Source organism: Galeopterus variegatus, unplaced genomic scaffold (assembly GCF_000696425.1).
Source record: "Galeopterus variegatus unplaced genomic scaffold, G_variegatus-3.0.2 Scaffold405, whole genome shotgun sequence".
Taxonomy (NCBI): Eukaryota; Metazoa; Chordata; class Mammalia; order Dermoptera; family Cynocephalidae; genus Galeopterus; species Galeopterus variegatus.
The window spans coordinates 399,581-421,940 of record NW_007726516.1 but is presented as its reverse complement, the minus strand read 5'-3'; the positions used below and the strand labels follow the sequence as shown (position 1 = coordinate 421,940).

The window sequence follows — 22,360 nt, the reverse complement described above, 5'->3', positions numbered from 1 at the left end:
ACATAAAGTCCAGAACTAGAAGCCTTGACCAAGGTCAAGGGTGGAAACTTTCTTGCAAGGCTAGGACTGGATCTGAGCTGGTCTGTGTTGCCCCAGTGGGCAGGCTGGTGAGGATCTGGGAGTGCACTGAGGGGTGCTAAAGGGTAGTCCTGCTCAATGGTAGGGACTCAGGAGTTGGGAGTTACCATGGCCAGGAGAGTAATGGGAACAGATCTTGGAAGATGTTCACGTTCTTCAGGGACCTCCTCTCCAGAGCAGACAGCTGAGTAGAATGTGACTTCCTTGAAGATCTTCCCACCCTCAGCTCATCCATGTTTCTTAGGATCTCACCTAACAGGATGGTCCCATTCCCTTGGTCTGGAAGCTTCCTTTTCCTTCTTCCAACTGTCCTTGGACTTCCTGTCCAATGACAAAAGACCTTGACAAGAGATGGGAGCAGGCTTTGACTGCCTCATCTGGGGACCCAGGTGGGTCTGTGTCCCACCGCTTCCTGGGATGAGTATCATCACATTTTTTTTCTTAGTGTCGCCCGTTGGTTGCTGGCTGGAACTCTGACAGCTAAGCACACATATTTCTTGGTTTATAAGTTTTTATTCTGTCACTATAAGTATTAATTGACATTTGGGTTTTAGTCATAACATAGCTAATGCATAATTTTGTTTGCTCCACAGCAAATTAAAGAAAGAATTGGCAGCACATTAAATAAATGGTTAAATTGATTAACTTATTTCCTCCAAGTCTTTAAAATTGAAGTTCCAGGCAGATGCACCAATGTTTATCCAGGAGCTTCAGACAGCATCCCCCTACCCTGGGACTGCAAATGTGCCCAGAATTGTGACAAAACTAACCTAGTGCCACTAATGCATTGAGTCAGGGCACACAGAAAGGACTGGTAGAATTTAGAAATTCGAATAGTACTGATCATGGCCATATAATAGGCTAATGATGCTAATGTACTTAAAATTAGTATTACAGATGAAACAGTGCTTGAATAGAATTTAGTCTTGGCTAGCCAATCTTTAGAAGTTGAGTTAGATAATTAGGGAGCTGACACACATGTTTTAATTTGCTGTAAGTCCTCTATAGCAAAAAAGAGAAGGTAAAACACCATAAATATTCAAGCACATCTATACTCTTTTCTACTGAACTGCAGAATACTAAATAATTCTGTCAGTTGTGCAATCACATGAAAGTCCCATCCTCTTCATCCGTGATTAGTTAAGCAGTCCCAAGACCAAATTACATGATACTTAAGAAAATTATGAAAATGAGAATGTAAACAATATCACAGTCAATCACGGCACTTGTCAAATTAATCCTGTGTATTGTGCACTTTCTCTAAAGAAACATGTTCACGCATTTATTACTCCATAGGTTTGGGGACCAAATGGGAGCACGCTTGGATTATTATTATGTGCAGAGTCCTCACTGTGCATCAGAAACCCTTAATGAATTCTCTTTGGTCTTTGCCAGATTTTTACCTAAAAGGATTTGGAAGGGCTTATGTGCTTTGGAAAAGACTAAGGGCTGTTCCCAAGATTACTAGCTCTTTGATATTTGGTCATTTTTTTAGCCAAAGGGATGTACACATCTTTGTTAGAATCATGCACTACTGATTAGTGGACAACTAACAGCATTGTCTTAAAGAACGGAAGGTGGAGAGAGGGGAGATTTGATTTTAAAACTCCAACAATATTTTAAAATTCACTGTATTGTTTGCTTTATAATATTCCAAGATCCCTGACAAATTTTTGTCTTTGGCAATTTTTTAGATGAGAGGATTATTGCTCCTCATTTTTCAATGTGTAGTGAGTATGGTAACTATCCAGCTAGATGCACGGATTCAAAAACTAAGTACTGGTACTGACTTCATTGCATTGGTGCAAGGAATGTAGTCAATTCCATTGGAAGATAAGAAAATTCCACTGTGAAAAATGCATAAGAGGTGAAAAATGTTTAAATAAAGTCTTTACCAATGCAATTCTTGCTTTGCTTTGAGGAAAATCATTAAAAAATAAAATTAAAAATTTAGATTTTCTGTGCCTCTGCTGAGATAGACATTATAAAATACTGTAATATTGGGCCGGCCCAATGGCGCACTGGAGAGTGCGCCACTTGGGAGCACGGTGGCGCTCCTGCCGAGGGTTTGGATCCCATGTGAGAGACCGGGTCCCGCTCACTGGCTGAGTGCGGTGTGGGCACGACACCGAGGGTTGTGATCCCATTACCGGTCAGTAAAAAAGACCAAAAAAAAGGGAAAAAAAATACTGTAATATTAATGCGATTTTTTTTTAAAGTGAATTCTTCATTAACTTTATTTTTGATAACTCCTGTCACTGTGTCAACAGTAAAACATTCTTGGTCCAAATTAAAATTAATTAAAAGTTATTTAGGGAACACAAGTGAATAACGACGTTTAACAGTTAGCACCTCTCAGAATAGAAACTCAAGCAGCTGACAAAATGCAAGTCAAAAAACACTCCTGGCTTTGACTATTACAAATCACAGCAAAGACTGAAGATGGCTTACGTAACTGATATAAACCCAGGATCCTACGTGGTCCGGTCTTGGCACCGGTCCAGTCCTTCAGAAAAATAGAATTGAAAACAAATCTTTTCCGTTGAGAAAATGCCAAAGGTAGTGTATTTTAACAGAGCTCCTTAAAAAGAATACTTGGACTTCTCTCTCACTCTCAGTTGCCCTGGCCAATTCTCTCTCCTCCTCCTCTCTATTTCCCCAACCTCTCCAGATAGCCAGCCTGAAGCTTTTCTCTCTCAACTCCCTTTTTTCTCTGCCTCAGTTCTTCATGTGTCTTTCCATTTAGCCTCCCAGGCTTCTTTAGCTTTCCTTCGGATTGCTGTTACCCAGACTGAATAACGAAGAAAAGTTCAAAGTATACTTTTTTGTCACAGGCAGGGGGTAAGAGCAGGACACATTAGACTCTGCATCAAACCCACTGTTCTTGGTCTGTGTCTGTCCTAGAGCATGTGAGAAGCCGGCCAGAGAAGAATTTTGCCAACAAAACATTTCCTGAATTAATTAAGTGCTTAGACCCTGGAGCTGCAGTGAACTAGGCCTCTCTTCAGTTCCACTTAACTCTGCATTTTCTCATGTCTGCGGGACACACTGACTTCTGCCCACAGTTGGCCAGGTCAGAATGTACCCCAGAGACAATATATCCCATGAAAGGAAGAGTCCCAGACTTTCTTCCTCCTCCTAAGAGGAATGTTTAAGTGAAAGACTATATATGTAATTTATTCATTCACTAATGTACATATATATTTTAATCAAAGCACAGTTGTTCTAGATGAGACAAGGGTGGGAAGCAGGAAGCACCACCTGTTAGGCCACCCCACTCCTTCCACCATGTCTCCTTCTTCCCTTGTCTTGTGGCCACCTCGGAAGGGGCTTCTTGGAGCACAATTTGAACCAAGAGTGTAGTGGATGAAGCACCATATTTGAAAGTAGAAATATCGGATTCCCACCCTGGTAAGCTCTGCTGCTTAGGACCCAAGCAAGTGTGGACATGTCACACGGAACATCTGCCCGCTGAGCTGCTGTAAGAATGAAATGGTAGACACCAGGAGCTCGACCAGGGGTGACTCTCTCCCTCTCAAGGAAGAGCAAAGCTGGACGGGGGCAAATCCATCCCTGACATTGGAAAAAACGGCACCAAGATTGGGTGGACCCAGGGTGAGTGGGCAGTAACCTGCTCTGTATGTAATAATAATCATTGGAATAATCCAGTGATCGCAAATCCAGTAATTAATACAAAACTCTCGGTCTGAACTGCATGGCACTGAGCTCGGCTGAAAAAATAGAATAGAAAGAAACTGACCATTCCAGATAGACTGAGACACCCACAGAGGCAGATTAGCTGGTGTGAACCAGATAAAACCTCACAACCTGAAGCCTGGATTTCCAAATGGATTTTGCTTGGCTCTTGAGCTGTCCAGGACAGAGAACCCTGGAAGTGTACACTCTGCAAAACGGAAAAGCAAAGTTGGACTCTCTCAGGGGCTGGGACCTGACCCGTCTTTCTTGACTCTTCTGAGCAGAGGCCGCTGCTCCGGGGTCCCTGGGAGTGGTCCTGAGCTGCCTCCCTCCCAGGACAGGGCCGGCTGGGCTGGCTGTCTGGGCATTTCCAGGAGACAGACCCCAGGACAGCAGGCGGTATCCCAGCCCCAAGCACCACACCATCCAGAGAGGGCCTCCAGCACTCCACCGCCACTTGAATAACTGTCTGTTGCCACCTGCTGGCCACTGGACTGAGGTGCTCAACGCCAGAAACAGGAGGGTTTAGCTAACGTATAACCAGGATCAAAGGAGCTGCACCCAAATGTAAACGTGGACTGAGTGTTTTCTCCAAAATGACCTTGGGAGGATCCACAATTATCACATTCATTAAGCCACACAGGAAGGTGGACTTTTATAAAAGGGATATACCTTATTCATGCATTATTTAATTAGTCAATTACAAACAATTTTGGAGCTATACACCAAGTACCCTGCATGGTATTGAGGATGTTGATAGTCACACCCCATTTTATCCCCAAATAACATCATGCAGTATAACCTCTACCCTCTTATTTGAATTAAGCTTCACATCCATTCACTCCCTCATGAATAGTTATTTACTGAATGCCTACTGTAGAGCAGGCTTGTCAGCCAAAAGCTGAGGACACAACAGTGAGCAAAACCAGGCCCGTCTCTGCACTCACTGGTTTGCAGTCTAGCAGGAGAGACAGACTTTTATCATGTAATCTTGCAAATAAATGTAACAGTACTCAACTGTGATAAGTTAATAGATAGACAAATATAACTGTGTTAAGAGCAGGACTAAATGACTTTGATTCTAAAATGGAGATTTGAGCTATTTGATATGCATTAAAATTATTCAAAGTGTTCTCATTTTTGAACCAGTGCTTTCACTTTTAGGAGTTTATCCTAAGGCAACAATCAGAAAATTGGGCTGGGCCGGCCCGGTGGCGCACTCGGTAGAGTGCGGCGCTTGGGAGCGTGGCGGTGCTCCCGCCGAGGTTTCGGATCCCATATAGAGACCGGTCCGCTCACTGGTTGAGCGCGGTGCGGGCGCGACACCGAGGGTTGCGATCCCATTACCAGTCACGAAAAAAGACAAAAAAGGGAAAAAAAAAAAAAGAAAATTGGGATGATTTATATGTGTAAGGATGCCCACTGCAAGATTATTTATAAAAGCAAAAAAGTAAAAAAGGAAACCACCCGGGTGTTCTAGAGCTACATTATTTGACTTGGAACATTTTTATTATTTATTTTTCAAGTTATAGAAAAGTTTATGTAGTAAGTCCCTTTTTTGAAAACACTTTTATGGGTCTTTTTTCCTGCTCCCTACTACAACACCAATTTTTTATTGTTATTGTTAGATCATTATGATCATCATGCAAATACGCTGTTATTTTTCCCATCCAAAAACAAAAAGGCGCAAAACAGGAAATTTTTTTTGACTCTACTTCTTTCACCAACTGCCACCTCATTTCTTTGTTACACTTTGCAGTAAAGCCCCTCTAATTTTGTCCCTCTTATGCCTACCCCAGGCGACTTGGGACAGGTCAAGGTCACCAGCATCCTCCACATTGCTAGGCCCTGTAGTCATTTCTGCTGTCACCTCATGGGCTCCCTCAGGAGCATTTAGCATGGCGGCTGTCTCCCTCCTCCTTGCTCTGGTCCTTCTCCAGGCTTCCAGAAATCCACCCTCCCCTGGGTCTCCTCCTGCCCCATTGCTTCCTCCTTCTCAGTCTCCTCTGCTGCCTCTTTCTTTTCTTCCCAACTTTTTAAAGTTAGTTCTCTTTTCTTCTCTGCCTGTACCCATTCCTTTGACCTTATCCTGTCTTGGCTTTAAACACCATCTACTCTAGATTTCTGAAACTCTTGACTCAAGTCCCTCTGCCTACTTGCATTTCTAATAGACATTTCAAACTCATCGTGTTCCTATCAGAACTCCTGATTTCCCCCTTCAAACCTGTTCATCCACAGTGTTCCTTAATCCACTTCTTGGCAGCTAAATCCTTCCTAATGTTCAGGCCCAAACCCCACAAATCATTTTTAATGCCTCTCTTTTTCTTGCATCCCAGATCTAATCCTTCAGGAAATCCTGTTAGCCCTTGTGTCAAAATATATTTCCCAAATCCGATGACTTCTCACCAGCCTCACTGAAACCACTCTGGTCCAATCCACCATTATCTACCACCTGGATTACTGTAGTAGCTCCTGACTTGTTCCCCTATAGCCTCTTGTCACCACAGCAACCAAAGTCATCCTTTGACACTACATGTCATATGATGTCACTTCTCTGCTCAAAATGCCACAGACGTTCCTCAACTCACAGAAAGTACAAGTCTGTCAGATGTGTTGTGCCCCCTCTTCCCTGGGGTCCTCTCTCACCTCACCTCCCAGCCGTCTCTCCATCGCTCACTCTGCTCCAGCCTGCTGGCCTCCTTGCTGTGCTCCATGAACACATCAGGCCCATTCTCCTTAGGGACTTTTTATTGCACCTCACTCTGCCTGGAATGCTCACCCCACAAATATCTGCACCTCCTTCAAGTTTTTACTCAAATGTCACATCCTCAATGAAGCCCACCCTACCAACTGTCTTTAAAATTGCAACCCCCTTCCTAGCTGTCCTAATCCCCTCTACCCTGCTCTACTTTTCCTTTATCCCATAGCACTTTTCACCTGGGAAGATATTAAACAATTTACTTCTTAATTATATATATTTTGTTTTCATCCATCTCTTCTAATTAGAATGCATTTTTCCTGAGGAACAAGAATCTTTGTCTGTTTTGTTTATTGATGTATCCCTAAAATGATGCTTGGCACATAGCAAAACTAAAACTCATGAAAAACTTTTTGAATGAATGAATGTATGAAAAGGGTTTGAACAGATATAAACTAAACCATTAACCATGGGTATTTCTAGGTAGAAGGATAATGGGTAAACATTTTTCTTTTTCTTCATCTGTTTTCTAATGTTTCTATAATAAATTTGAATTACTTGAATGATAAACTTTTTAAGTAAAAAAATAGGTTTACTACTGAGGATAATTGCAGTTTTAATAATCTTTGGGTTTTTTTAGTCTACAGTTTCAACTGTTCACCTGTAGAAGATATTTGATAAGATGGTAAAAATGTGGGGGAAAAGCACCCAATAATATCATTGTGAAGACCACGCTGCTCAGGCAGTTGGAGAAATCCTGTTTTGATTTGAGGTCCCCAGAAGCTGACCCTGTAAGGAGTTTATGTGAGAGGTGACAGAGAGGGGAAATGATACAGAAGAAGCCAGTAAAGGATGGGTTTGGGTAAAAGTACTTCCCAGATGGAGCAATGACTAACTGCTGGCTTTTAGGATTTTTACAAAACAAAGGAATTGAAAAGCTGAACCATTGTGTTCTTTGCTTCCCTGAGTGAGAGTAGGCAGAGGAATGGAGGGCAGGAAGCAGGAGCCTGGAACAACTGCTGATGGGGTGGGACACTTTTCCCCCCATAATTACTCTTCCCTCGAATAACAGTACATGGGAGGTGGGCCATTTGCTCCAGCTAATGGACCCTGTGGGATGGGTATAGCCTGATACAGAGACAGGGGTTAGAACAGGCGCTCCAGGGGCCAATAAAGCAAGTTTTATGCAAGAAGCTGTCTTTGTTAAAAATCAAATTCAACCAAATGTGGGGCTCTCCAGCAGCCACACCAACCACACTCCTTTCAAATTCATGCAGTCACAAAATCCCCAGGCACTGTCAGCCTCACCCTGAGCCACAGGAAATGAATTTTCATGTTTGTAGAATGTGAACTTTTGTGATTTTGGACAAAGAGCTGAACTGTCTGCTCAGACCAAATGACCCTAATCAAATCAACCCACAGAGATGAGGTTCTGGTTCACTGTTCAAAATAACTCCATCCTTACTGTTAAGTTTTTTCTTTAAGACCTGAATCATGGTGCATTTAAAACATAATGCCGTTTACACCCAACACATCATCGACTGTGACGATTGTGTAAAGTGAGGCGCACCTGGAGTCATGAAAGGCCCTCAGTGACTCCCTGGGCTCTGGGGCTGAGGGCAGCTCAGCTGTCGCTGCTGCAAACAGGTGGTGTAAAACTATAGCTCCACTGAGCTGACTCACTTTCCAAACTCTCTGGCAGCCAAGTGTCTGGCCAGAGAGTGCCAGTGAGCAGCACAGGCCACCACTCTGCCACCAGTACACCAGCGCCCACCGCCCATGGAGCCCCGGCCTCTCCTCCTGCTCCTTGGCCTGTGTTCGGGTAAGTGTTAAGGTCGGTGGGGAGCTCTCCTTGGAGGCTGAAGCCCTAGAGGTCCCCAAACCCAGTCTTGCTTCTTTGATGGGAACTCAGAATGGCAGGGCCTCACCAGCCAGAGGCTGCTGTGTCAGTTTCTCCCTGATGTTGGCTTGATTGGGTTTTGGATAGATTTTAGTTTGTGTTACTCAATTAAAATAGGAACTGCCTGGTCAAAGACTGCAAGGTAGACATTCGGGTCTCTCCCACTACCAGTGCCTGGCATCCGACTCACCTGCGTGAACAGATCAGCACCACTTGTAGAACCTGGGCCCTTAGAGACTGTGGTAGCGTCCCGGAGTTGCTTTCTTACCTGAACAACTATAGGGACTTGGAGTGGTGACTTATAATCACAAACAATATAGTTAACAAGTCTTTTTACCGCTCTAAGAGAATTCTAATAATGAAGGGGATTGATTGACAGCTACATGTGCTGAAGAGAGAAACCTGTTAATAATTGTAACTAAACTCTCTCCATAGACATGAAATGTTTTATCTTTTTGAACTTCTGAGACTAAAACAGAAAAGTCCACATCAATGCATTCCTGCCTCCTTTTTTTAAAGGATGTTACTGTACGTAGCTTTGGGTTTGAATTAAAACTATTAAGACTTGAACAGCCCTTGACCTGCATTCTGCTCTGGAATGTGTCACAACACAGCAGCTGAAACGCTATCCTGAATCCCAAACTTCCGGTAGAGGGAAATAGGAATTGTTTGCTGATTGCTTCATATAAAAGTTTACTGGTGATATCCCAACTGAGAAACAAGGTTGCTGACATCCTGTGATTTCTCTAATATTGCTCTGACAAACACATGCCTTATGAGCAAGAGGTAAAGAGCTTTATTATTAATTTTTTCAATAGCAGAGTTGAGGGAAATAGCCTAAACTCAGATAAATTACATCCTTTAGAATTTGAACTTGATCCAACCAAAGCTTGCCTGGTGTGTGTGTGTGTGTGTGTGTGTGTGGTGTGTGTGTGTGTGTGTGTGTTTGCAAACACCACATTCAGTAAAAATTCTTAAATGATATGCTTTTATATAAAAATCCTTAAGAGATCTCTTAGCACACCAAAGACTTCCAAAAATGCATGTTTAGCTGTTAAAAGAAATACGTAATATGTATTTAGATCAAACCTAGAGTTTGCTGGTATTGATTCCCACGGGTAGTTCATAGAAATTTAGAGCTAGATCAGGCAATCCAACATCCCTGATTTTTTATTATTAGGAAACTGAAGCTGAAAGACATGAACTGACCTGCCAAAGGCCACTTAATTTATAAATTTTGGAATGTGATCAGTTGGAGACTCAGTTTGTTATGTGCACAGCCAGAAAACACAGCCTGAAATAGCCAAAGCTAGCAAGAGACACAGCATCATGTTGAGATAAGAATTACCTAAAATGACTAGTTCCTTACATAAAAATACAGACTGAGCCAGTATGGTACAAGAAGAACATTTTGAAATTGTGGCTGAGTTCCCCTACATAGACGCTGTCCTTCGTGGGCAAAATTCTCATTCAAATCAGGGACACTTTTTCCTGTGTTAGTATAATATATAATGGTCTCTGTTCTATTTATACAGCACCTTTCATTTCAACCTTCTCCTCTCTTCCACCTCTGGAATCCCAAGCACTTCACTGTCACCTTTCGTAAGACATATTACTTTACAACTTCTTTGTTATTTGTGTAAATGACAAATGTCAATCTCTATGAAGCTAGGAAGACAGGATTCATGTCGGATTCACCTTTGAATGTCTCAAAGCTCCTAGAGCAATGCTTACACATAGTAAATGCTCAACAAATATTTGATAAATAAATTTATGTTTCCACCATCTGAGTAAAGATTATATTACCAATATAATTTTGCTAAAAAGAGAGACTTTGACATTATTTGTTTATTGGCATATTTGTTTGTTTATACTCTGCCTTTTTACAAATGTATGAGTGTACTTCAAAATTTGTGGAAAAATGGAATTAAAAGATCATACTACTCTCTCCATGAACATTTTGAAGTACCCTTGTATTTACTGCAATTCATTGAATCCATGAAGAACTAATCCAACTCTCCAGATGATATTGGAGTTGGGAAGGGAATCATAGAATCTGGCTTTGGGTCCTGTAAGTTTTCTATCACTCTACCCTGCTTTGGGAAGGCAAAAAGAAAAGAATACAATAAAATCAATCTAAGAAATGGAGACCTTTTTGGAAATTCCTTATGGAAGGAACAAATCACCTCATTATTGGACAAGGTAGGTGAGGAGGAGGTGAATGTCCTGGAATGCTGGCCACGCTGGTTGCCCAGTCCTCCCTTCTCCTTAGTTGATCACAGGGCTGGCCTGCATGCTGACCATCTGCTCTATCCATTGCTTTCTAGTATGTTCTTCCTGTCAGACTGGAATAAACAGTCACTTAAGACTAAGCAGCCCAGGGCAATGGCAAAGCAATGGCTTCAAACTCTGTGGCCAAGGTTGTCAGTGATCCATTCCAGTCTCTAGCCCCCACCATGGGGTGGATGAGGCCTGGGACAGACAAAGTGTGGAAAACAGCAGGAGTGCCAAGTTCCAGCAGCTCAATGGGGTGACTGCAAAAACTGAGTCTTTGAACGACGCACTCCCTTGAAGGGTCCTTGAACGCAGGTGGTTTGGGGGAGATGTCATGTGAAAGCTCTGTGTGGCTGGGCACCTTAGGTGCCCTTGGCACCTTTTGGGTTCAGAAAACATGGGAAACTAGAAATGAAGAGGGAGTCTAGGTCAGGGCTTCCCTACACAGAGTCTATGAAGATAACAATGAAGATATTTAAGCTACACTGAAAGTTTCAAAAATTCAAATGGAAATGATACATTTACCTTTCGGGAGGAGGTAAACTGCCTCCGTTTATAATTCCACCCCTAACTAGCTGGAGAACCATGAATACATTACTCAACTCTCTGAACCTCAGTTTTCTCATCTGTAAGTAGGGGTAAAAACCTACCTCATAGGATCATTATAAGGATTCAATAAGATAATACAAATATAGAGGCTTTAACAAAGTTCTATGGGATAATCAAACACATACTTTTGGAGGGATGAAAATGTATCAATTCACTGCATAACATTGGTTGGGTCAAGCAGATCCAAAGTTTTGTGTTGAGAATGTGGGTTCTGAGTTTGAATCCTGGCTTCACCACTTATGAAATCTGGGCAAGTCACTTAACCTCTTTGTGCCTCAATTTCTTCATCTGTAAAATGGGGACAATAGTACCTATCTCACCCAGCTGTGCGAATTGAAAGAGTTAGTATATATAAAGCACATAGAAGAGTCTGGCATATAACAAGTTGGATGTGTTAGCTATTATTTTTATTGATTAATAAAAATAGAAAAAGTAATTATTTTTTACTTAATTATTTTGTTGATAAACTCTTCCGAACTTCAGATCCAAGGATAGAAATAATAAAGAAAATGATGACCTGTCTTAGAGGCGATAAGTTAGCACTACTGGGTAAAAAGAGAAAGCATCTCAAGCATTCCATTTTTAAAGTTTTCTTGGCACAGGGAGAAGTTATGGTGGCCTCAGCAATAACCTGCGGAAAGGGGAGATCTGGTTACATGAATCAGAGCAAATGGATTGTGTGTCTGCTTCCTCTTCCAACCCTGAACAGGCAGTCCCCAATCCACATAAGGCTTGAGTTACAAAGATCCTGCCGAAGGCACTTGTTGAAATTTAGAACACATTTTCTCATAGGAATAATGGTACATGCCATTGTGAGGTCTCCGGGACAGCCCACAACACACTCATAATATTCAGAGTTACTGCAAGAACACAATACAGAATGACAGTGTTCTTACCTGAGCTTTGCCCTTACCAGCCATGTGACCTTGGACAAGTCATCCAACCTCTGAATCTCAGGTGAGAATGTCTGCCTCACCTGAGGCTAGTGAGGATTACATAACATACTAGACAGAAAAGGGCTGCAGGCTCTGAGAATATGAGATGATAATGCTGTCTATCCTGAAGGAAAATGTAGTAAAGATTCCTTGGAATCACTTATGTTCCAAATAGGAGCCCCAAACCAACATCAACAAAGCACAGGGTTTTCACATACAATTAGTGGCATGAAGTCCATTCCCAATGTTACACAATGATCACCATTACAAGTTCCAAAACTTTTTCATCATCCCAAAAGGAAACACTGTACCCATTAAGCAGTCACTTCCCATTCTCCTGTTCCCCCAGTCTCTAGCAACCATTAATATGCTTTTTATCGCTAAGGATTTACCTATTCTGGATATCTTGTATAAATGGAATCATACAACATATGCCCCTTTATGCCTGGCTTCTCTCATTTAGTATGTTTTCAGGTTCATCCATGTTTTGGCATGTATGGGTACTTCATTCCTTTTTTATGGCTGAATAATATTCCATTGTTTGCATATACCACAATTTGTTCATTCATTTATCTGTTGAGAGACACTTCAGATGTTTCCACCCTTTGGCTACTGTAAATAGTGCTGCTGCTATTCTTTTGGGCATGTACTTCAGAGTAGAGTTGCTGAGTCACATGGTAACTCCGTATTGAACTTGTTGAGGCACTGCCATTTTATATTCCCACTAGCAACATATGAGACTCCGGTTTCTTTACAACTTCATCCACACTTATAGACCATTCTAATGGGTGTGAACCAGCATCAGTTTTTAACTGTTCATGGTTTCATGAGATCTGAGGTCAGCCAGTCCAAGACTTTATTATACCATGACCAGACTCTGAAATACTGAGACTGGCTTTTCTGTGGACTATTCTTCTTGTGTGTGCATGTTCCTGCCAAATTTGATTCAGTCAGCTGCTGTATTGAGGAATGTCACCTGTCCAAAGTACAAGTGTTGTGATCATCTGGCATGCCTCACTGTTGCCTGGTAAGGGACCACCCAGCAACTGTGCTTGAAAAGGAACTTAAGGCAATACTAGCTGCATTTGAGAGCACTTCAGCAAGGGGGCCCGTGTGCCTTCCATTAGCTGGTCACACCTCAACTTTTCATGTTAGTGTGTGTGGACAGTGGGGAACAGAACCTAACAGGGTGTGTGTCATCTGCTGTCTCAGCTGGCCTCATCCAGGGCTCCGAACATGAGACCCGTCTGGTGGCAAAGCTATTTAAAGACTACAGCAGTGTGGTCCGGCCAGTGGAAGACCACCACCAGGCTGTGGAGGTCACCGTGGGCCTACAGCTGATACAGCTCATCAATGTGGTGAGACAAGAGCGCCCGGGCTCCCACCGCACCAACACCCTCACCCAGGGCATCCCTCCCTTGGCTTCCTTCTCTACCCCCTAAAGATGGGCCTTATCTTTTTTCAGGATGAAGTAAATCAGATCGTGACAACCAATGTTCGTCTGAAACAGGTAATTCAGCCAGATGACTATACCAAAATGTTGTAAGTAGGTATTTTGGGATGGTGGGAATATGAACCTGTTTGGTTTTTGTTTTTGTTTTTTTCTTGGGCTTTTTCTGTGCATACTCGTTTGCTAGGGAGGGCTGCTGTAACAAAGTACCACAAACTGTTGTGGCTTAAACAACAGAAATTTATTGCACAGTTCTGGAAGCTAGAAGTCCAAAGTCAAGGTGTTGGCAGGGTTGGTTCCTTCTGAGGGCTGTGAGGGAATGATCTGTCCCAGGCCTTTCTCTTTGGCTTGTGCATGACCATTTTCATGTTCACATGGCTTTCTCCCTGTGTAGGTGTGATATATATGTGGGGGGTGTGTGTGTGTGCGTCTTTAAATTTCCCCCTTTTACAAGGACACTAATGTATTGGATTAGAACCTACCTTAATGACCTCATTTTAACTTAATTACCTCTGTAAAGACCCTGTCTCCAAACAAGATCACTTCTGAAGTACTGAGGGTTAGGGCTTCAATATGAATTTGAGGAGGACACAATTTAACCCATAACATTGTGTTATCCAAATTTGCTGCATTGGGCACATATTACTTTTATAATGTATGAAAATACATAATACTTTTAAAAATAACAGTTGCCTGCTTAAGGAAAATATCTGCACAAGGGTCATTTTCCTTTCCTGGGATGGACAGTGTGGCCTGGTAGATCTGCCACCTCCCAAGCTGTGTGACTCCGAGGTATCTTTGTTTTCTCACTGTAATGTGGTGTCAGTAACTGCTCCTACCTCATCGGGCTGTTATGAGGACGAAATGAGTTAATACAGGTAAAGTGCTTAGAATAGTGCCTGCACGTAGTCAGCACTACATGCTTGTTGTTGGTGTTTATTAAAGTGAAAGCTAAATTCTGAATCAAACTTTTCTCACTGAAGCACAATTTCTGTCAATATCTGAATTACCACGTCCCTCAGAGCTCTTGATAACCCTAGATTTTTTAAAATGTTTTTGGTTTTTTAACTGGCTAAATGTCTTCGTTGCTAGCAATGGGTGGATTACAACCTAAAATGGAATCCAGACGACTACGGCGGTGTGAAAAAGATTCACGTTCCCTCGGAGAAGATCTGGCGCCCGGACATTGTTCTCTACAACAAGTAAGCGAAGGCGACAGGCGTGGGGGCGTTCTGGGGGCGTTCCGGGGCGTTCCTGGGGCGTTCCTGGGGCGTTCCTGGGGCGTTCCCGGGGCGTTCCCGAGGCGGGCGGGTCCCAGCACGCGCGCAAAGGCTGCCCCGCCCGGAGCGCCGGGTAACAACCCGGCTAGAGCCCATATGGTGTCTCGTGTTATGAATAGAAACAATTATGGGAGCCAAATTGAATCAGGGCTGTGGGTGGGGGACAGTTAATCCCGGAGAGCTCCTAAAGCGTGTGTGGCAACCGTCCAAAGCACCCAAACTTCCTATCACTGAGCTCCTTGGAATCAAACCTGAACGCCATCCCGACCCCGAGCAGCGCTGGTGTCCGGGGTGCCTGCGTCACACGTCCACTGGGCCCGCGACAGAATGCGTGTTGTGAAATTACAGTATGATTCAAGACACTCGGGTTTAATGACACGTTCATTATCAGACTCCCTTCATTGGTCAGGGAATGTGCATTTCGAAGAGCATCCTTTCCAGGCAGGAGCAGGTGACATGGGCCTGGAGGATTTACGGTCTGACGTTACACACCACGTGTCTCCCGTGAGCAAGCTGCTCGTCCTTGCAGACGTTCAGGGAAGGTGGCCGGGGCTTGTGAATGGAAACGACCCCTGTAGGGCAGCCCCTCCCAACTTTGATTTTCCACCACATATTGTCCAATGATACTTAGGATTCAAGCTTGAACCCAATTATCCATCCTTTTGTGTAACCTTTTTGGACTAAAATGCGAATAGGGTAGAATGTCTTGTGTAACCTTTCTCTTTCAGTAAGAATTTGAAGGATGCAAATTAATACATCCTCTGGTTCTATTGATAAGCTCGCTCAGGAACACCCTGATGGGGACAGAACTCTGTTTTACCTGCTTACAGGGAGAGACAGACGAACCTGTGACCCACAGCTTCTTTGGGTACTTTTAGAAGGGTCCAAATGCCTCACAGTTTTCTGGATAAAGAGTCCCACTTCAGTCCCAAGGGAAAATTAATGGGAAGAAAATCTCCTGATTTATGACATGAGAGACCAATCAATATATGCCATTATATCCCTGAAATATCACCGAGGCAACAAGTCCCCTGAACGCAGGCTGTTCTTGGGAAGAGTAAACTCTTCCTGAATAAGGCCTGTGGAAGCGATTTATTATTTTTTAGTAGCTCTCAGGGTGTTTTGTCTAAATGAGAAATTATTGCCAACATTTGAAAATCAGGAAATATCACATTAAAATCTGGATTTTTAGCCTCTCTCTAGAAAAATCCACCATTCAAAAATCTGGAAATATTTGATTAAGAAAACTAGATTGCCATCCTCTAAGGAAGACCCCAAATATCTGGCAACGTTGGATATTCACTCCCATATGGCTGCCACAGGCAGCACTATGTCAAAGCACCTTCCTGAGAGGACAGAGTCCCACCTGCTCCTGGTCCTCACCTGTCTGGCCATGAGGCTTCAGAGTTTGTGACCCCACCCCACTGAGTTCTAAATATTTCTTTAAAAGGTGATGGATCTCCTTTATCTATCACAGTAATAAGCCACTGGAGGTACTTTTACTTAAAATCCTGGTTTGTTTCCCAATTAACTCTCAAAGTATATTGGGGAAGGGATAGATGAAGATTAACATAAATATTACTGAGCACTGGGAAAAAAATCAGGGATGCAGTGGATCCAAGTTTCCTATTATTTCTTTAAACCCGTAGACTCCCAGTTTCTTCCCCAGATATTCTGATTCAGGGCTTACTTAGACAATGCTCAGGAATCTGTATTTTTAAAAAGCATCCCAGTGATTCTTATTACCAAGTTTAGGAAACATTGCAATAGATAAAAACACTGCCTGAAAGAAAGCATCTATAATTAGCACCTGATTCATTAACAGCTGTCTCCTGTTAACATCCCCAAGCAGAGTGGAAGGCTCATCTGTCACTTGGAGCCATTTTCGTCTTTATTCTAATTGTAGTGCAGATGGTGACTTTGCCATTGTCAAGTTCACCAAAGTGCTCCTGGACTACACTGGCCACATCACATGGACACCACCGGCCATCTTTAAAAGCTACTGTGAGATCATTGTCACCCACTTTCCCTTTGATGAACAGAACTGCAGCATGAAGCTGGGCACCTGGACCTACGACGGCTCTGTGGTGGCCATCAACCCGGTAGGTGGTGACCTTGTGGGATGAGGTTGCTTTCAGGAAAAGTGTGATTCAGGTTTCCAACCCTCAACTCCAGTTAGATCCTGGGCATCATCTAGTTTGATGGTTCTCATTTGGTGGAGAAGATGGGAGCTTCAGTGATTCCCCATGCCCAGGCTCAGACCTAAGAATTCTGATGTAATAGGTCTGGAGTGGGGCTAGGGCACCAATATGTTTTAAAGTTCCCAGGTGACTTGGATATGTAGCCCAAATGGGGAATCCCAATAGTGCAAACCCCCTTATGTTATAGGAAAGGAACCTAAGACCCCAAAACATTAGTGACCCAGGACCCCTCCTGGGTATGTGACCCACAGAGCTGGAGTCTGTTGCCTTGTCACAGCTGATTAGAAAACCCTGCCCCTCCTCAGAGTGACTTGTCTGCACTTCCAAACCTCATTTTATTTCTCAGGAAAGCGACCAGCCTGACCTGAGCAACTTCATGGAGAGCGGGGAATGGGTGATCAAGGAGTCCCGGGGCTGGAAGCACTGGGTGTTCTACTCCTGCTGCCCCAGCACCCCCTACCTGGACATCACCTACCACTTCGTCATGCAGCGCCTGCCCCTCTACTTCATCGTCAATGTCATCATCCCCTGCCTGCTCTTCTCCTTCCTGACTGGCCTGGTGTTCTACCTGCCCACAGACTCAGGTGGGTGCAGTTGTCATGACTGCAGCTGACGCTGTCCGGTCTCCTGCTGCTAGTTTAGGGAGAGCCAGAAATAATCATGTGCTAACAAACAGAGGCAGACAGACCCCAGTCATCATCACCGGGAGGACACACTGACCGGGCAGCCACGTGCAGTGGTGAAAGTCACTGTGGGTGGAGCTCAAGCTGGGGCAGACCTCCAGAGCAGGCAGAGCTGGACATGACCCTCAACATGCTCAGTCCATAGCTTAGTCTAAAGTGAGTTAACCACCAACACCTATTGCTGAATACCGCCTGTGTACCCAGAAATGTGTCATGCCACTTTCCCTATGAAGTTACTTCATATATACTGACCAATCCGGGTCTTGCTCCTTCACCCGCTGCTTGCCACTTGAAAATAGCTTTTGCATATCTGTTTTCCCCATGGCATGTCTTCACACACAAGACCATACTTCCCAAGTGGCAATTTTTTCTCACATGTCAGCCTGGACAACTAACTTTCTTCCTACTGAGTAATCGCAGCTATGACATAATTTCATCATGCACCAATAAACTACTGAAGAGGGGGAAAGGTACTGATATGCCTGCCAGCATGTCACTACTCATAGACAATTTATGGCAGACAAGAAGGAAAAAAAGACGGTATAGAAAGTCCTCAAACTTATGACAGGAAGCAGTTTTATCAAAAATGTAAAAAGCACGCACACAAAATTTAAACCCAACTTTTCGACTAGGAACAAAAAAGATTATTCATTCACTCATTCAATGACTGTTTATTGAGCAACTGTTATGCAGCAGGGGTACAGCAGAGAATAAGGCAGAGAGTGCCTCACCCCACAGAATGTGTGTTCCGGTGATTGTACTACTAGTGTTTTTAAACAAATGATCACAAACAAATATTTTTTCAACTTTCTATCAAACGAAGCTTCTTAAAGTGAATAGCAAAAACGCTGTCAGGGCAATATGGAGACTAATCAGAGTGTCTATAAATATCAAAGATTTAGGACAGCGACTAGACTATACTTGATTAGTGTTAGCTATTACTATCATTATTAATAACCAAGAAATTTTATGTAACTTGACAAATATTTTGTAGTTATAATCCTGTCTTTTTTTTTTTTTCACTTTTGAGGACTTTCCTACCCACCAGGCAGAGTTGACAATTTCTTGTTTGCATTTGCTCTGTATCCTATACAGACTTCTATTCTAGCATCTGGAAGCTTCCAGTATGGGAAAAGTTCCATACGAGAAAGCAGGGCAACACAAAGCTTTCCCAGGAATATCAATGGCAAGACCAGCCAAAGGAAAGTCCTTTTCAAGGTTCTCTACTGCATCGTAGGTGGTCAATCCCCACAAAAATACCCCAGTGCATTCAGCTCCTGACCTCCTGCTGCCATGCTTGCCCAGCAAAGACTCCTGAGATGATAGAGCCTGAAGAAAATCTCTGCTCCCTTAGTAGGAAAAACAAAACAATAGATAAGTGAGAAGACGAACTTCCTCTTAGATGAAAGTGAGAAAGTGAGTGACCCAAATGTCATTGCTATCAGAAGATCACCTGGGATGCCAAGGACCTCCTTGGCCTTGCAGACTTTGTCCTTTTCTTGGTTTGGGTCTTGCAGTTTGCTCCACAAATGACAGAAATATGCATGTACTTCTGGGCTGTCTATCCATCAGCTGGGTAACCTGTAGGCCAGGCTGTGGTTCAGTTTTATGAGGTTTAATGCATTTTGCTGCACAAGGAGACACTGCCATCCCAGCTTGACAGCCCAGATCTCCTCTCAGTTCCCTGGGCTCCACCAAGAAAGGGGATTCTGGAGCGTGAGAGGAAGTGGCTATTTCCTGCTTGGCAGCCCCTACTGGAAATGCCTGCTACTTGCCATTGTCAGTAGAGGTAAGGTGCTGAGGTCACATAGGAAATTCTGCAGAAAAAACCCAGAAAAATGCTGTGAGAACATGCCAGTCATCATATTCCTCCTGCCTTGAGTCTCAGTGGTGAATTAATTTGCTAGGGCTGCCGGAACAAAGTACCACAGATTGGGTGGCTTAAAGAACAGAAATTGATTTTCTCACAGTCCTGGAGGCTGGGAGTATGAGATCAAGGTGTCATCAGGGTTGTTTTTCTCTGAGGCCTCTCTCCATGGCTTGCTTCTCCCCGTGTCCTCACACGGTCTTCCCTCTGTGTCTGTGTTTTAATCTCTTCCTTTTATAAGGACACCACTCATGTTGGATTAGTCCCCTCCCCTATGACCTCATTTTAACTTAATCACCTCTTTAAAGGCCCTGTCTATGAACACAGTCATATTTTGAGGTCCTGAGAGTTAGGACTTCAATGTCTGAATTGGGGGGTGGGGCACAGTTCAGCCCATCACAGGTGGGTTGTTGTGTTTCTTCTTGTCTTTCCAGGGGAAAAGATGACTCTGAGCATCTCTGTCTTACTGTCCTTGACCGTGTTCCTTCTGGTCATCGTGGAGCTGATCCCTTCCACCTCCAGCGCCGTGCCCTTGATTGGGAAATATATGTTGTTCACCATGGTGCTTGTCATCGCGTCCATCATCATCACCGTCATCGTCATCAACACGCACCACCGCTCACCCAGCACCCACGTCATGCCCGAGTGGGTGCGGAAGGTGAGTGGGTGAGGCCCCTGCAGACCGCACACACGGAGGACACCTACAGGTCTCCCCTCATGCAGCCAGTGGCGTTCCAGCTAACACCTGAGGGTACTTAGGAACAGAAAGTCCTTTCTGGGCTTTAAGGGATTCTTTGGAAGAAAATTACTCTTTTTAGGGGTAAACAATTCATGTAGCCTTTCCAGAGAGGGAAGAAAAACAATGAACAAAACCCACTCCAAAGTCAAGCTTAAAAAATCTCTTTGATTAGAGATGAATAAATCGCTTTCCTTTTATTCAAATGCTGTGAAATTCTTGAGATTTCTGTCTGTATGTCTTCTAATTTGTGAACAGATTTGTTTGTTTCTGCTGGTAAAATCATCTGTTGAGAATAGAATAAGGGCTAGAGATGGGGAGCTATAGGACAGAGGGATAAAAACTGAGTTTTAGTGAAGAACTTGGTCCCAAACACACTATTGAATTTTAAAATGTATTAACATTTCAAATAAGTCCAGGATCTCTTTTGCAGAATGCAAAATATTTAACAGGAATTGGCAGAGATATTGCTGCTTTCAGTGTAGTCTTTCTGGAGGAAACTGAGTCCCTGTTTCTGTAGACTTTGAGATGATTCCTGGGAATACCTATGCTGCTGTTTCTTTTGGAACAGAAGAAAACAGTCTCGCTGTTTTGTGGGTCCCGAAGCGAAGCGTATATATTCTAAGTGGAGGGACCCCTTCTTTAACCATACGATTGTGGGAACACCTGCCAGGACACGTCCAGTGACAGTAAGGAGTCCTGAAGCGCCACTGGTGTCTCGGGAGGTCGATGGCTGCGCACAGACTCCCTCCAGTGGCGAACTGCTCACATTACAGGATCGTCACGACCATGGTAGTTTGACATGCCGCAGAATACATAGGAAGGAATCTTTGAGAAAATCTAGTATTTGTTTTAAGAACAAGCAGGCTGAGGCCGAGAGAAGCTGAATGACTTTCCCAAGATCGCATTGCTAATTCAAAGACAGAGTTTGATGCTAACCCTGTTGACAATAATTCTTATACTTGAATTTCTTTTTTATGTTAGGTTTTTATTGACACTATCCCAAATATCATGTTTTTCTCCACAATGAAAAGACCCTCCAGAGAAAAACAAGACAAAAAGATTTTTACAGAAGACTTTGATATTTCCGACATTTCTGGGAAGCCAGGGCCTCCGCCCATGGGTTTCCACTCTCCCTTGATCAAACACCCTGAGGTGAAAAGTGCCATCGAGGGCGTCAAATACATCGCAGAGACCATGAAGTCAGACCAGGAGTCCAATAACGTAAGCTTTGCGGCTTGAAATCCACACCTCTGGGTTTAAATGATCAAATGCACGGGCGCATATGGATGGGTTTCGCTTGGGGGTCGGTTGGTATTCAAGACACAGCTGCTGACCTAAGATATACCTTGGTGACCACCTCTAGGCCACCTTTTTAAGTCATCACATTGTCAATAATCTATTCAAAAACTAAAGATCATAATGCCAGCCAAGGGATGTTGAAGGCTTTGAGATCTATAGGTTGAGGGGCCCATAGATGACACGTAGCGTGAACACTGAGTGCAATAGGCACATTGGGGAACTCTGTCTCACACTCTCCTCTCTCCCAGGCGGCTGAGGAGTGGAAGTACGTTGCGATGGTGATGGACCACATTCTCCTCGGAGTCTTCATACTTGTCTGTATCATTGGAACCCTAGCTGTGTTTGCAGGTCGGCTCATTGAATTAAATCAGCAAGGATAAGCGGGAGCTGAGATGAGCCTAGCTCTGCCCCAGGATCAGCCACAGCAGAGAAAGGCAGGAAAGAGAGAAAGATTTGTCTACCTTGATACACTCTCACTCATCAAATGTGTCATTTTCTGTACTTGTTATTAATGATAATGATTTACGTTTACATACGGCATGGCTTCAAGTTGTTTTCACATTGCTTCTCCCTTCAATCCCGCAGTGTCTTAATGGAGAGGAACCCTTTTGGGTGAATGAAACTGGATTGCTAAAAGAAGTGTTCATTTCC

The 22,360-nt window shown here is 43.5% G+C and overlaps 1 protein-coding gene across 1 annotated transcript; it reads left to right on the top strand.

Moving 5' to 3' along the window:
• Nucleotides 1-8,238: 8,238 nt before the first annotated feature.
• Nucleotides 8,239-22,090, top strand: CHRNA1 (cholinergic receptor, nicotinic, alpha 1 (muscle)). Its single transcript, XM_008568390.1, has 9 exons — nt 8,239-8,294; nt 13,403-13,548; nt 13,656-13,700; nt 14,733-14,842; nt 16,827-17,022; nt 17,468-17,705; nt 20,106-20,329; nt 21,392-21,631; nt 21,958-22,090. Exons 1-9 carry the CDS (start codon nt 8,252-8,254, stop codon nt 22,087-22,089), a joined length of 1,374 nt encoding a protein of 457 aa, XP_008566612.1. The 5' UTR covers nt 8,239-8,251; the 3' UTR covers nt 22,090.
• The last annotated feature ends 270 nt before the right edge of the window (nt 22,091-22,360 follow it).